This window comes from Cheilinus undulatus, linkage group 11 (genome assembly GCF_018320785.1).
Source record: "Cheilinus undulatus linkage group 11, ASM1832078v1, whole genome shotgun sequence".
Taxonomy (NCBI): Eukaryota; Metazoa; Chordata; class Actinopteri; order Labriformes; family Labridae; genus Cheilinus; species Cheilinus undulatus.
Genome location: NC_054875.1, coordinates 40,291,583 through 40,307,101, shown reverse-complemented (window position 1 = coordinate 40,307,101; position 15,519 = coordinate 40,291,583). Strand labels below are relative to the sequence as shown.

The window sequence follows — 15,519 nt, the reverse complement described above, 5'->3', positions numbered from 1 at the left end:
GTCACATGGCACCTGTGCATTAAGGCTACGCTGTGGTGCTGTTCACACTGTAGTCAAAATCCCAAAATATCAGATATGTGTCTGATTTAGTATCACAAATGAAAGTGACTGGAATCTGATATGAAAATGTCAGATCCAATGTGACTTTGGCTGTTTATACCATCAGAAACAAATCAGACACGAGTCACATATGAGCAAAAAAAATCAGATTTGGGTCCCAAGCGTGAGCTTAGCCAGGATGCGTACCAGCTTGAGAATGAGGGTTAGCACACATACAGTACTGTGCAGAAGTTTTAGGCATGTTTGGGCCGAAATTTGAGGCTGAAGTAAGGCGTGTAATGGCGAGTACGCCCACCTGAGGGCCCCATTGGGCGGGAAGAAGGATTGACCCAGGTCATGCTCTGGATGTCTTTGTACATTACCAAGGACATGAGAAAATAATCTAATGAAAACAAAACAAAAACCACAGCTTTAGGGCGGAGTTACGGGTAGACGTGGCGCTTAAACATAGCCCAGGGTACCTTCAGGGTGGGTAGGAGGGTTGACACAACCCCCTGGTTGTTCTAAGCACCTGAAAACTGTTGGTGGTTGCTGGACGTATTACCAGGAGTGCAAAGGCCTGGACAAAAGAAATTATGTTAAGCTCAACCTTGGCTGCTGAGTGACACATGTACATTTCAAATGTGCCGACACTGACTTTGGCCGCCCTCCCTCCTCTCTTCAGCCCGGGGTTGTGGAACATCAGGACCTGTGAAGAACTGTTAGCGCTCTACATGCCTAAAACTTCTGCACAGTACTGTATGTGTGTGCATCAACCTGGTTTTGAGCAAAACCTCTTACCAACATTCATCTTAATCCCTGCATTGAAAAAAAAAACCAAGGAAACAATTTTTCACACATTATTTAAAAGATTGTTGTATTGCAGTGAAGATGGCCTGGCGGTTGGGTCACATTCCCATGAACGCAGGTGGCCCGGGTTCAGGTTCAGCTTCTTTACCTCCTCTCTCCCACACTCTCTCATCCCTGTTTCCGGCTCTATCCACTGTCCCCCTCTCAAAAGTGAAGGCACAAAAGCCCAAAAACTACAGCTTAAAAAACTTTGGCATAAACTATTAATTGAGAGTTTTATCATGAATTTTGTTAACAAGTGCAAATCCAGTTTTCACAAACTCAGAGCACACAAGGATCACACCCTGCAATTGCTGGCACCCACCCTAAGGTGAGCTCTAAGGACTGAAAGATTTAAGTCTGAACTAAAGATAGTTTCACTTTTTATTACTGATTGTCAGTGAGCCACCCTGTAAATCTGTTTATACAGTGAATTAATTTAATTTGAAAATATCTATATTGAAAATGTCTGTTTCAAAAACATACAATGTCACAATAGGAATAAAAAACAATATTTGAGTACAGGACAGGCTTTGCAATGAAAATGGTGTAGATTTATATCTACACTGGCTAAAATGAACTTATTGCATATTGTGGATAAAAGATCCAGCATTGTGCATCCTGGACTAGAGAACCAGCTTCTCTAGTATAAGGGTCCACTATCATATTCTTATTAACAAATTGCAACCCAAATTTCTTGATTTTCCAATCCAAACCAAATGTTTACATGAAAAATGCGACGGTTTGAACTTGAGATGGATAGAGAAAGGCCCTTCAGAATAAAAGCACACCACTGACGTTATGCCACCTCTTTCAGGTACACATCTGAGACCCACTGACAAAAGTTTTACTATCCACCTTTAGGTCACGACCCACCAGCTGAGAACCAAGGCTATAAACAACAACAGATATTTCCATGTTTACACAGCACCCATTAGGGATTATATTAACAGGGGTCTCTCCCTCTTTCCTCCACAGTGCAGTAGGCTGCAGATTGGCTCTTACGGTGCAAAATCAAGCCTAATCTAATTTATCAGTCAATATCTGAAATTTGTACATAATTTGATATTCCTTTGGTGTAAATTTACAATTTAATAGTGTTTTCCATCTTTGCTGTGCATTAGTTTTGTTTAAAAAGGATTAAAGGCCCTTCTCCTACTGATGCCTTACCCAAATAAAAGCAGGGCAACTTCAGGGACTGAAGGGAATAAATGGTACAGAGAAGTTTTCCAGTAACCTGTGTCAGTGTCAAGATTTAAGGCATGCTTCAAAAGGATGGGCTTGCAGAGAATGTTTAATGTTAATTAAGGAGTGCATTAAAATGTCAATAACTCTCTGTCAAAAACTTGTGTTTTCCAAAAATGTAAGCCCTTAATAATCATTGAAATTGTCATACTGGTATCAAAACAAAATGTTTTAGATTTTAAATTCATGAAATTGCTCCATTCATGAATTTGAAATCTAAAAAAATCTGATTTCATTCCAGTGTCAATCCTCTGAATCTGTTGTCTTCAATGTAAGAGTGTGAAAATGCAGCACTGACCTTATCGATGTTGCACGTCTGCCTGGATTCGGCCCAGATTTCTCACTTACACTATTGTTTGATGCCTTTATGACTGAACTTAGTCACCTCTACACCTTCTGGGTGGAGCCTCTCATCTTACAGTTCTGAAGAATTTGAGCACATCCTTCTTGTGGAGGATGCTTAAAAGTGCTGATTCATAAGGGCGCTATAAAGCAAGGAGACAGCATAATGTAATTAACAATCAGTTCAACTTTAATGGGATCAGTTTCTATATATACATAGCATCCAAACATTCATTCTCTCATTACTGACAAAAATTAATGGTACATGTATACAGTCAAATGTCACAAGTAGCTCCTTAAGCCTACTGTATTTTGACATGTAAATCAAATTAAATGTTGGTACATTTAAATGGCATATTTTGACTTTAAAAAGGGTAAGAAAAAGATGAAAATGTGTGAAAATGACATGATTCCCTCCCCCCCTTTGTAACAGGATTTGTGTGCAAAACAAAGCTGTCATTATTAAAGACTAAAGTGCAATTATTCATCAAATCCATTTGGGTTTTCTCAGGAGGAATGTTTTCATGGTCTGAACAAAGAATGTCTCCCTCTGGTGGACAAAAAGACAAACAGCACAGTTTCTACGGGTGTGTAAAGCATGAAGAGAGTGTGAACGGTGAAATAAAAACTTGTGAATTTTAAAAAAGGATTCTCAAAGTGCATAAAGACAGTACAAGGAGAATAGAGGCTGATTTAACTGACACTAAGACAGTGAGTGTCTACACATCTGACTATTCAGAGGTTGAAAACTGCCACTATGAAAAAGCTCATCAGGGTAAAAACATTTAAGCACCATAATAAACTGGGTCTAGCATAATCGGAGAAGCTTTAGGAAAGAAGTTGTGATTTTGGTTCTAAAGATTTCAGCTTTTCACTTTAACATCCTATCATTAGATTAAAAGCCTGCTATGGCGGTGATTTCCTTATAAGTGTTAGTCTAAAACAAATAAACCCAAGATAAAAACAGTCCCAAATCCCCCCAGTGTGTTTCCCAGTAAATCACTTCCTTAGAAAGCAGCAGCGGATTAGACTTCTGGGAATTGACAGGAAAACAATGTGGATCATTTGTAGTAGTCAAACAGGTAAGAATACAAATACAGAGCTTGTTAAACAAGTGCAACTCCATGTGGCATAAGTCAGCTGACTTTTAAATCTAGCCGTATCTGCTCTTTCCTCCTCTTTGCTCCTTCACCAGCTCCAGCTGCCAGCCTAAAACCCTCAAAGTCCATTCAATCTGTGAAATCAGCACAGACTAGAAGTCGCTGAGGATGCTGATGTCTGCAAACTCCTGACGATATCTGTGGGAGTACAGAGCCAACAGGAAGGCCCATTTGAGAGTCAGGAAACTCCACACACAGGCCAGGTACAGGCTTCTTGGGTCAGTGGGAGCTGTGGGACAGAAAGAAGTATGACTAATTAGATTTACATAAGCCTTTCTCAAATACGCATGCTTGAAGTAACCTGAGATGACCCAGAAACTTACAAAGTTTCCTGACTTGCTTGTTCACACTTATCCTTCATAACATGAAGTTGGCCTGCATTCTCTGTTGAGCAATGACGGGGTAAAGCCGGGTATACACTGTGCGATTTCAAGCCAACCATACGACAGTCGTGGTAGAATGTCATCTCATAATGTACGACTGCACGAGCTGTGTGCTCACACTGTACGATCCAACAGTTCTGCACGACCTGAGTGCTCACACTGTGCGACTGAAGTCAGGACGGACTGTGACAGAAACCCACGGAGTTTCCTTTTTAAAAGTCTTACACACACAGGGTGAAGTATCTCCAGTCCTATTCTCTCTCTCTCGCTCTCGCTCTCGCTCTCTCTCTCTCTCTCTCTCTCTCTCACACACACACACACAAACATCATCAACTCTGTGTCAGCTGCAGGTCTGCGGACAGGAATATTTCCTGCTTGTTTATTTACTCTATCATAGTGGGGGTGCATTAGAAACTCATTCCAGCGGTTGTCATGGTAATTTAGGACGTTGTCTGACCGTTTACATAGGAAAACAATCCCCCAAAGTTGTTTATTCTGCTATTGGCATTTCTGCTCTCACTGTGAAGTGTCTGAGTCGTACAACCAAAATATCAAACATGCCAGAAATCCTCCTGACCAGTAAGGAGCAGGTCGTCAGGTCGTACTCAGGCCATAGTCGGCCATTGTACCCCCCTGTACACAGCACGACAAAGACGCCTGATCCAACTGAAAGTCAGCCTGACTACACAGTGAGTCCTGTGACTCTAAAATTGTGTCTGAATCGCAGTAAAATTGCACAGTGTACACCCGGCTTTAGACAGTCATGACCAAATGTCAGCTCATACCGTGTACTGAATCGCTTATGATGCACAACCATTGCTCATGATTTATCTGCTCATACACAGAAAAAACCCTGGAGGGTTAAATATTTCTGAGTTGATGATCTAAACTTTGCCTGCAGCATAGTTTTCCCATCATGCCCTTGTGCCAAGTGTTTAGATGTGTTTAAGACTAGTTATAAGTATTTGTAAGTATTGAGATGTTGCCTGTTGTACAGTAAACATTGCTGGGGTTCCCTTGCTCTTTTTCTGTAACCTTGAAAAGCAGATAGATTTGCCAGACTCTCCATCTTGAAAAGCTCAAGCTTTGCTTGAGGTTCTGTTCTAACTGTAGGTGTGTCAGGAGTTGTACGTTCAAATATCAATCATATCACTCTGGCTAATCAGGAGCTGCTGGTCGGGCGGTTATCAGGTCATGGCTGGCCGTTACATCCCCTGTTCACTGCACAACAAAAGACTCAAGATCTGACTAAAAGTCGGCACCACTTCCAAGTGAGTCATGCAAATTAAAATTTGTGGCTGAATCGGATGAAATTCACACAGTGTGCTTAAGGTAGGTTATATACTACAAGGCTGAGGGGAATTTTCAGGGTTAAGTCTAGAGGAAAAATTTAGGTGTTTGAATTGAGATAAATTGAGACAATGTTGAGCAGTTTTTGAGTAAATGTGACTTGAGTATTATTCTACTTAAGAAAAACAGGAGGGATTACATTGCTCGTGTGTGATGGCGAGAGTTAGGAAGGTGATCATGGCACAAATCCCCACGACTGAGAAGAGCACACCAACAGCGATGAAGAACTTCAGGCCTTTCAGCCAGGTACGCCAGAAGTCCTGCAGGTACATGATGTGAGTGACGAGAGCCCAGAGCGCCAAAACCCCTGAGAAAAGACAGAGAAACAAACAAACTTTAACTACGTACATTTTAAGAGTAGACAAACAGAGGGCAAAACAAACGATGATGTTTGAGCCTGCAACATATTTATTTTCATTCCAGTTCACCTGCAAATTATTTTGTGATTATCTAGATTTTTAAAGCTAGAAAAGTTGGAGAGAAAATCCTCATTAGAAAATCCCACAAAAATTGCAATTATTTGTCAAAGTATCCTTTGCTAATGTGGTGCTTTGTGTTTTTAACTTTGTTAGAAATTTTTATCTCAAATAAACTGAATATATTTTTGAGTCTTATTAAAAGAAAACATCTCTTGCTGTCACTGCACAGGCATTAACGTTTATATAATTCCTGTTTTTTTTTAAACAGTATAATGTTTGTTGTTCTCACTAATTATAACAGATACTGTCGTATTAAGGTCTATATCCAGCCTGCTTTTTTTTTTTTTTTTTCGGAAAAGTAGAACGTTTTGCAGTTTCTCCCCTAATCTCTAAAATTTGAGGCCTGCATTAGAAGCTCAGTGAAAGTCTCACAGTTGGAGTGGGCCATTTAATGTTGCTGCAGAAAGGGTCCAGGATGTTTGTGCTTGTTAGGATGGATTTCATCCATTATCTATACCACAAATCTGATCAGGGTCTCTGGGGGCTGAAACCAATCCCTGCTGTCTCTGGATAAGAGGCAGGGTGGACTCTGGACTGGTCGCCAGTCAATCACAGGGCTAACATATAGAGATAAACAAACAGCCACACGCACACCTATAGGCAATTCAATATCCCCATTAAGCCTGAGGACCATATCTTTAGTCTGTGGGAGGAACCACAGGAACCCGGACAGAATCCTCATATGCATGGGGTTAACATGCAAACTCCACACAGAAGTCTGATTCAGGTTCAAACCAGGAACTTATGATGTAAAGTCAACAGTGCTAACTACCAAGCCACCGTGCTGCCCATGATGGAATTATTATTATATATAATATAATATTTGGATGAACTTCTCATTTACAAATGAGAACGTAACTGACAGAGATTGACTTTTTGGTGCAAAAGCTATGAAAATTTTCGGATATTGAATGGACACACATCTGTCACATCTGGAACGAAACAAAACACATGCTCAGGCTTACCAGATAAAGTAAGCTCTCATTCAATAAAGCATTGGTCCAGGACCTCCCAGGGGGTTGCCAAAGATCTTAGGGGGGGGCACAAGGCTTTGTCTGCTCTGAGGCTGCCAAAATTAGATTTACAAATATTGACTAAAACCATGATAAAGCAGTTATTAAGTAGTTTATCAGTCAAATAAGGAAAATCTATGTTGACTTTTGACAGCAGTGTGTCGTCTTTTTTTTTTGCTCTCTCTCTCGGGGGGGGGGCTCTACTGCAATAAAGCACATTTCCCTTAAAACATTAAACCAGAGAAATGTGTCACACTGTATTGTCAGTAGGCCTGTAGTGAACCAAAGAAAAACTGGTCAACCAAAATCGCACCCAGGCAGGTAAAAATAAATTTAAAAAAAAAAAAAAAAAAAAAAAACAATAACAAAATAAATCACCTCGTTGGGGACCAGTTTAATCCATACTGCCCCCTGGTCAGCGCCTTGGGGGACGGAGGAACATACACTTTCGACCAAACAATCAACCGTTCGAATGGAAGCTGCCAGCCTTAATTGTCAGAAACATTTACTAAGACATAAGGGTTTAAATTCTCTTGTTATCTGCCAACGATGGGTGCAAGAAGTGCAGCAACTATTCTCCTTGGATTACTGGCTATGATACATTTATTGTTATGGTATCTGTATCTGTAGGCATTAGCTTAAAAAGTGAACAGCAGATATGGACATCTCTGCTGATATTATGGCTAGAATTCTCTCTCTGTATCAGCTTTAAATACTGGACATAGCAAAAATGAGTAAGTGGAGTTTTAGGCTGGACCAACAGACCAAACATCAGCTGATATCTTTCTTTATACATCATCATTCCTTACACTTGAAAAGTTTTGTTTTTTTTTTTTCAGGATTGAAATTTGTACATTTTTGCACCCTCAAACTTTAAATTGTGTGTTTAAGGACTGGAGCTTTAGGACTAAAACACATTTGTATTTACTAGGACAAATACATATCAACAACTTGTTTTTTTCCCTCTATAAAACATTTAGATTTAGATTTAAGTAAACTTTAATTTGGCAAGGTTTCACTTCTATAGTAGAAGTTTATGTAAATGTTATTTTGGTAAATTAGGGGGTTAAATGTAAGCGATGTCTCATGTTATGTGTCTGCAAGCTGTTACTGGATACCATGAATTTCCCTCAGAATTAATAAAGAATAGATCTATTTATCTATCTAACATTTAAATGACAGTACCAGTATCTGTATTGGTAAAATTATTTTGCAAAATTGGCACTAGGGCTTTATGATTTGCAAAAAAAATAAATAAATAAATAAAACTGAAAATATTTTAAATAAAATGTTTTGATTGCAATTTGATATGCAATTATTTTTTATGCTTCTCATCTTACATATTATTCAACACACACAAAAAAATCATTCTATATTTCAACCAGTACAATATTTGATCATTTCAACTGTGGCGGAACAATTTTTAAGAAATATCAAATTGCAATTTTTTTGCACATATTGCAAATTTAGCATCAACTGCTGTATTAAAGGGGATAATCAGTATGATGTCATTCTTGTTTAGATTACGAAAAAATATGTACAAAAACAAGAAAAGTAGGTTTTTATTCAACTATTCCAAAAAGGATGGATGTTTGCGTAGTCTTCAGATTACAATAAAGAAATACTGCACTGCCTGTGATCTAAAAATTGCAGCAGGGCATTTTGCAATATAATTTAATTTTTGATTAATTAGGCAGCCCTAATTGGCATATTGAACATCAGTAAAAAATATCCAATATTGTTCACCATGGTTTCTTTATTATAAGACAACAACACTGACTGAGTGAGGGGCTCTTTCAGTCCGCCTGAAACCCCCTTTAATTCAAGGCTTTGGTATTAGCTAATGTTTTGTCTCATATTTATATGGTTTATTAAATACAAACTAGAATGCCAGTTATATCAACATTATTGATTGCATTTCTTGTGTGCAAGAAAGTAGTGTCAAACAGGTTTCTTTATTATTTTCACTGTAGGTATGTATCTTGGCCAAAGTAAACACTACAATAAATATGCACCAATATTTTTGTTTACACTTTGCAAAACATAAAATATGTCCATTAGCCAGTACTCTAAAATATCAACATCAAAATATGTCTAAGAATAACATCTGGGTCAGATTAAGATACACAAGGTGGCTCACATGCTAAAAATTAATCACATTGACAGAAAATTTAATTCTCCGTGGCTGATTAAAAGTCATTAAATCATGCTGTGGGAGGGAATCAGCCCAAATCTGATCATATGCAAAAATGTGACTAACATTACAGTATTAATCCAGCCAAGACTGAACAATAAACAGTGGATATGATTGCTAACAGCATGTTATGTAGCGGGGATTTCTGTGAAATTAGTAACAAAAACACAGGAAATGCCTTTTTATTAAATGATGTCTGGGCAGGATGAGGCCATGATGAAAAGATTAAGCATCCTGAATTAAAGAACTAGTGTAACACTGACACAAATCTACATAATAAAGCTTTATATAGAAGCACAGCTGTCTCTACAGGTGTGTTAACATACCTGACAGGCCTCCCATCGCCGCTGTCCATGGCTGCTTATAAGCAATATTCCAGATTAAAAAAGCCGAAAGTCCCACCAGGGTACCAAAGGTAGCGTATCCTATGCTAATGTAAACTCTACTGAATGCCATTGTTTGATATTTTTCTCTTAATGTCTGTAACAGGCGGAAGAACGCGTTATAAAAACCAAACAGACTGGTATTAAGCTAAAGCTTATCGCCGCCGCCACATTATGTAACTGATATCCAGGATGACAGAAAAACGACTAAATGAGAGTCCCCCCCGGCTGAACGACGCCCGTCCCAGTTGGAAAAACTAGCTAAAATAGCCAAGAGACAGGTAATTCATGTGCTAAGCTCGGCACACAAGACCCCAAAGAAGGGAATTAAGATTTCTAGCTAGCAAACAGACAGAATTACAAGTGTTTATCTTATGCACACCGCAAAGATGTCACACTGCTGTCGAGACAACACACACACCACGGATCTCTCGCTTCAATTAACGCCGTTTAATATAGATAAGAAACAACTTTTTTACACTTTTTCTCGTTATCTTAACGTGATCATTAAAAATACAAAAATATATACCATTTCTAAGTCAGAAAAGGCAACTCTCGTGGTTTAATTTGTATCAATTTCCTCCGAAGTTATCCATCTCGTCTATTTTAAATATCTTTGCTCTGGGGAAAGCCCCACACTCACGCACACTGCACCCTAGTGGAGAAATAAGGGACAAGACGTCTGAGCTGCCAAGTGCTTTTATACTTATGAAAATAATAATAGACACCTGCAACTTTTTGTTATTTTTTTCTTTTTTTCATTATTTTATTTTAAGCTAAATTTCTCATTTGTGTGTTAATCAAAACTTTTATTCTTGCATTTTTTTTAAACTTTGATTTCTTTTATTTTTATTTTACATTTTTATCTTATTTCTTATTTTTAAATTGCCCTTATTTTTCATTCAATTTATGTATTTTTTTGTATCTTTATTATTAGGTTCATTTATGTTTCTTATCCTTATCTGGACACCTTTAACCACAGACAGTTTACTTTAAAGAGGCCATACTTTCAAGAATTTAGTTTTGAACATTGGAAGTGTTTGGCTCCATAAGGTTATGCCAGGCAACAAGACAGAATTATCTTGAACTCTATACCAGGGATTCCAACCCCTCAGTCTGCAACCCCCTAAAATAACAGAGACAGTATGTTATTGCTCTAGCACTCACTCTAGCCTCTCCAATGCAAAATAGCATAACAGCCTTTTTTTCTAATTTAGTGATGCAAAGCACTACACAATACATGACGAGTAGGTACATGAAACAATTACAGTGTGGAGAGATGCAACGATACCATGTGCAAACATTTAAGCAACAGAAACAGCATAAAACAGAATTAACAACGTATTGAAATAATCAAAGTTGAGGGTGTTGAAAGGTTATGTCTGGGTGTGGGTACACAGTGCATTTAGAAAGTTTTCAGATCTCAATCACTATTTTCAACTCAGTCAGGACTACTTGGTCAAGAAACACACACAAGTTGCAGCAAAAGATTGCTCTTGGAAGAGTCCTGGTTGTGCCAAACTTCTTCTATTTGAGAACTATGGAGGCCACTGTGCTCTTGGGAACCTTTAGTGCAATACCTATTTTTTGTAGCCTTTCTTAGATCTGTGCCTTTTAAAAATCCTGTCTCTGAGCTCTGCAGGCAGTTCATTTGACTTCATGACATGACTGGTTTTTGCACTGACATGCATTGTCAGCTTTGAGGCCATCTATAGAGAGGTGTGTGCCTTTACAAATCATGTCCAATAAATTCAATTTACCACTGGTGGACTCAGTCAAGGTGTAGAAACATTTCTGCAGAGATCCAGAGACATGGGAGGAACCTGAGCTAAATTTCAGGTTTTTGCATAGGGTCTGAATACTCATGTCAGTATGATATTTTAGTTTTTTATTTTTAATAAATTTACAAAAATTTCTAAAATTCTGCTTTGACTTTGTCATGATGGGGTATTGGGTGTAGATTGATGAGAATAAAAATGAATTTTTTCTACTGGAGCAGAACATTTTGAAAAGTGAGTGAACCTAGTCAATATGATAGTGCCCAGATAATACCTGTGCATGTCTGTGCAGACCCCAGCACTAACTCTGATATGTGCAAGCTTTCACTTTGAGGGTGGTTTTTATATTTACTTTCATTTTGAGGACATATCTCACCTGATGAATATGGTTTAGTTTAAACTGAGCTGAATTTATTTTTAGACTTTTCAATATGGCTAAATTGTATCATTTAAAATCACTTTAAAGTTCTATTTTCGTGTTTTGGAAGGCATCCATGGCATCTCGTGACCCTTATACTGAGAACCACCGCTCCAGACAACAACACTTGTCAAATAAAGTGCAGAAGTTCAAAGGAAACCTTATTCAGTTGCAGTGATTTAAAAGGTAGTAAAGTGTTTTTAAAAGCAAGATATTCACAGGATAACATGACCTTAGGGGCATGTGGTAAGTGACTTCCGTGCAGGAGACACAAAAGCATAATAGTATTATTTATTGATGAATATATTTTAAGATTTGATTGTGAATCGAGATGAAAATCTGTTCTCTGCAGATCAGCCTCAAAGCTTTCCTGTGGTGGTTCAGCGTTGCTGCAGTCAAGGTTGTCATGGGAGATGTAAACCACAGGGTTTTTGCTGTGAACTGAAAGCAACATCAGCCCCAAGCTGAAGAGTTTCTTGTATTTGAATTGTCCTTACAACCTCTCACACAAACACTCTGCGCTGTGTCTCAGTGCGGTACACAGCTCATGCCCCGGGGCGCTCTCTTCACGGCCAATCAGAAAGATACAGGAAGCCGTGTCCAGCAACAAACTCTCCCCACAAGTCACATCAACTGAAATGACTGAGAAATCATCATCAGACGTATGAAAGGAGAGAAAGCTGAGGAGAGAAGGCAGAAATAAGGAGAAAAAAGAGATAACAGGCGAATATTTTTACAAGAATAAAAGGTGAGTCACTGATCTACATAATCGTTTATGTTTTGTTATATTTATCACCGTGTAGTGAAGTTATTTTCATCAATATTGCAGGAAAATTGCCTGAGTTTTTTATATAATGATGCTATAAAATGTAGGATTATCCCAGCAGTTATTAAGCATCTCTTTGTCACATGGGGTCACATTTTTTTCATGTTGAAGCAGGTGAATTATTTTCATATAAACAATATTTTGAATCAGAGTCTTCTGTAAGTGAATTCAGTAGAAGATTACGACCATGTGGCAGCTCTACACGAGGTAGAAGTCTGTGAACAACACTGATAATCTAGAGGTGTCACAAGCTTCAGAATCACTCTCTCCATCCGTCTGAATGCTTTTCATCTCTGCCTCACTTTCTGCCTCAGTCCTCATCTGACCGTGGGGTCAAACGTATAAAATACGTTTTACTTACTGAGAGGAGGACAGGAAGGAAAAGGTGCGTTTTTGCATTTGTGTCTGATTGTCTGAGGGCCCAAAGACAGTTGGCAGACCACACGTTTCCCTGGGCGTAGATGTGTTGCAGGAAATCCCACTCCCATTCCCGGAGGACCTAAATAGAAAGACACACAAACAAAAATAAATAGTGGAAAAAGAGAGAGAGAGGCAAACAAGACAACAAGAAAGAAAAACTATTGGATCTCTAGTTTTAGAAAAAACCTCAAGGTTCTAGCCTTCACTGTCATGAACTTAAATGTTTATTTTAATAAAAATGTTTAATATTTGTTTGTTTTTTAATTTCCAATTACATAGATAAGTGCTTTTTGATGCTGGTATGTAGACGCTTTCATTGTACATAAAGTAATTCAGTCCATACATTATCATTCAAACTTTATTTATACAGCACTTATCAGAGTTTTCAAAGTGCTTTACAGGAGTATAGACGTGTCTGATAAAAGGTAGGATGTTAATAACAGGGCTAAGATGCTTATGCACATAAAAATGAATTTGCTAAAATGAGAATTAAATCATGAGTGCTACAAATGATCAGAGATTAAGCATAAAGTATGAATTACTATGCAGTAATACAGTGGTTTCAAACCTTTTTGCTTTTATTGAGATTGATCAAGGACTACTTCATGACAATCTCTGTTCAAGTCTGTTACACATGTTCACAGCTTGACGTTCAAAATATCATCATTGTCACAAAGCCTCCTCAATCTCTGAAACTGGCCGTATGGAATATTAGAAATTAGGCTTTAGGGTAGAAACTGTCAGCCTTAAGAATAGTATTTCTATCAATGCTTTTCCTATATATTGAAGTTCCTATGAATGGATGTCTGGGTTGGTAGAGTTCAGGTATTGATGAAAGTCGATAAGTTGTTCAGATCCTGAAAAAATGAAAGAAAGGTCATCAACGCACCTGCCGTACCACTAACCTTGCAAAGCAGATGGATACGCCCGTTTCCATGGTTCATAATGGTGAATCCATCTTGCAAAGCTCCCATCTGAACCGTTTGGGCCTGATTAGAAAGTGACAGGACCAATCAGCGTTGAGGGGCAGTACTGTCAGGCATGGCAGACTCCAAGTTTTTTTTCAAAGGCTCTGCCCTTTCCCAAATGCTGTCTATGTGAGGTTTTCCAGATGGATGTGTGAAACAAATCCATGTCAGGTTACCATACCACCTGATAAAGTCTCTAAAAGGATTGTTCCTGCTGAACGTGTCTCTCCTCTCAAAGCCCCAGAAAGAGTCCTACATGGTTGGCAGTGCCTTTCACTTGTCTGTAGAGTTGATCCTGAAACAAGAAGATATGTTTTTGTCAGGGTCCAGTTTGTTAATTGAACAAAAAGATCAGTTGGAGGGGGGGTGTCTACATAAGGCCTCAGTTGTAGGAAGTGATGTGAGGCTTCTAGGCTTCTGTGCAATTGTATCTGTAAGATTGCGCAGTAAATGGTTGCGACAAACTTGAGTCACGTGAACTTGAAAACCCAAAATAGCTCTTTCAGCTCTATTTTACTGAGGTGATTGAACACTTCAAAATTTTAAGAAGACAGTATTCGATCATTTGTAATCTCTTAATCTGAATTGGTAACCCAGGATTTGCACCCTGTGTGAAGTTACCCACTCTGTAAGGCCAGTCCCACCTATGGGGAGCAGCTTCCACATAGCATGAATGGTGTGCTAAACATAATAGTGAGGTATTTCTTGAAAAGGGCAACAGTAAAAGATTGTTAAAAAATCGTGTTGTCTTAACCAAAAAATCCAAAATACCTCTTTCAGCTCTATTTTTTTGAGCTTATTTAACACTTTTTAGTTTTATGAAAACAGTACTCAATTACTTCAGGTACTTCTGTCAATGTACCCTCTTAATCTGCAGAGTCTACCCAGGATTTTTCCTGATTTGTCTGATTCTTGGGGGGATTGTGGACAGGCCAGGGGCACATATTTTTGTTAGAAAAGCTTTAAAAAGTGAATTTTGCATGATTTGTGACCTTTAAACTTAAAAATGGGAAGCTAACCAAAAATAAACGTACAGGTAAAAGTGAGATGATATGACTTAAAATCAGTAAGTATCTGCTGCTCAACAATTAGTATTTTTTCAAATAGTATTACTCAGTTTCCTCTAAATTGTGAGTTCTATTAGCTTGTTGGGCTTTACAGTGTATCTTTGGTAAAACTACCTATGCATGTACCTCCCCACTCGCCTCGATTTCCTTCTTTATATGCTCTCCTATTTAAACAAAGGCAAAATGCATTTACAGTGGCTTCAAAGCCTTACATGCATCTCCTCCTCATTGCCTGCATACTGCAGGGCATCTCTGGCCTCAGCAGAGGGCAGTATTTATTTTCAAAAAGCCAGGCTGGCATGCGGAGTAAGGCCTCATGCTGAGCAGAAAATAACGTGACCTGTGCTTCATGTCACGCTAGAGTTCAAGGTGTCCCTAACCTGGATTTATCCTCTCCAGTGAATTCGCCACCCCTTTTCACATTCTGCTCTGATCCCACAAGAAGGTCATCAAACAATTCAGCAGTGTTAATGAGCTTTGCATTCAATCCCCGGGGCCACAAAGCAATTACCATCCGTGCATTTTTTGGGCTTTGCTTTCTCAGAACCCTGAGATTATCCCGTCTAGTGTAGATTAGCCTCGGAGAATGTTGTTTTTGCTCTTTT

At 38.6% G+C, this 15,519-nt stretch overlaps 1 protein-coding gene and 1 long non-coding RNA gene across 2 annotated transcripts in view; both read right to left on the bottom strand.

Annotated features, from left to right (window-relative positions):
- Positions 1-2,642: 2,642 nt before the first annotated feature.
- Positions 2,643-9,809, bottom strand: slc48a1a (solute carrier family 48 member 1a). The gene is made up of 3 exons (XM_041800394.1): positions 9,381-9,809; positions 5,508-5,675; positions 2,643-3,864 (listed from the first exon to the last, which is right to left on the bottom strand). Exons 1-3 carry the CDS (start codon positions 9,508-9,510, stop codon positions 3,728-3,730), a joined length of 435 nt encoding a protein of 144 aa, XP_041656328.1. The 5' UTR covers positions 9,511-9,809; the 3' UTR covers positions 2,643-3,727.
- Positions 9,810-13,957: 4,148 nt separating this feature from the next.
- Positions 13,958-15,519, bottom strand: part of LOC121517285 — a 52,185-nt gene continuing 50,623 nt past the window's right edge. The window contains exon 6 of the long non-coding RNA XR_005992546.1: positions 13,958-14,142. This is a non-coding gene — a long non-coding RNA (uncharacterized LOC121517285). The remainder of the gene's footprint in view (positions 14,143-15,519) is intronic.

Excerpts from the sequence above, each read along its gene's own strand:
- slc48a1a (XM_041800394.1), bottom strand. The coding sequence starts at position 9,510 with ATGGCATTCAGTAGAGTTTACATTAGCATAGGATACGCTACCTTTGGT. Across the intron at positions 5,676-9,380 it reads GGCGATGGGAGGCCTGTCAG|GGGTTTTGGCGCTCTGGGCT; the intron begins GTATGTTAACAC and ends GTCTTTTCTCAG. Across the intron at positions 3,865-5,507 it reads CGCCATCACACACGAGCAAT|CTCCCACTGACCCAAGAAGC; the intron begins GTAATCCCTCCT and ends TCTGTCCCACAG.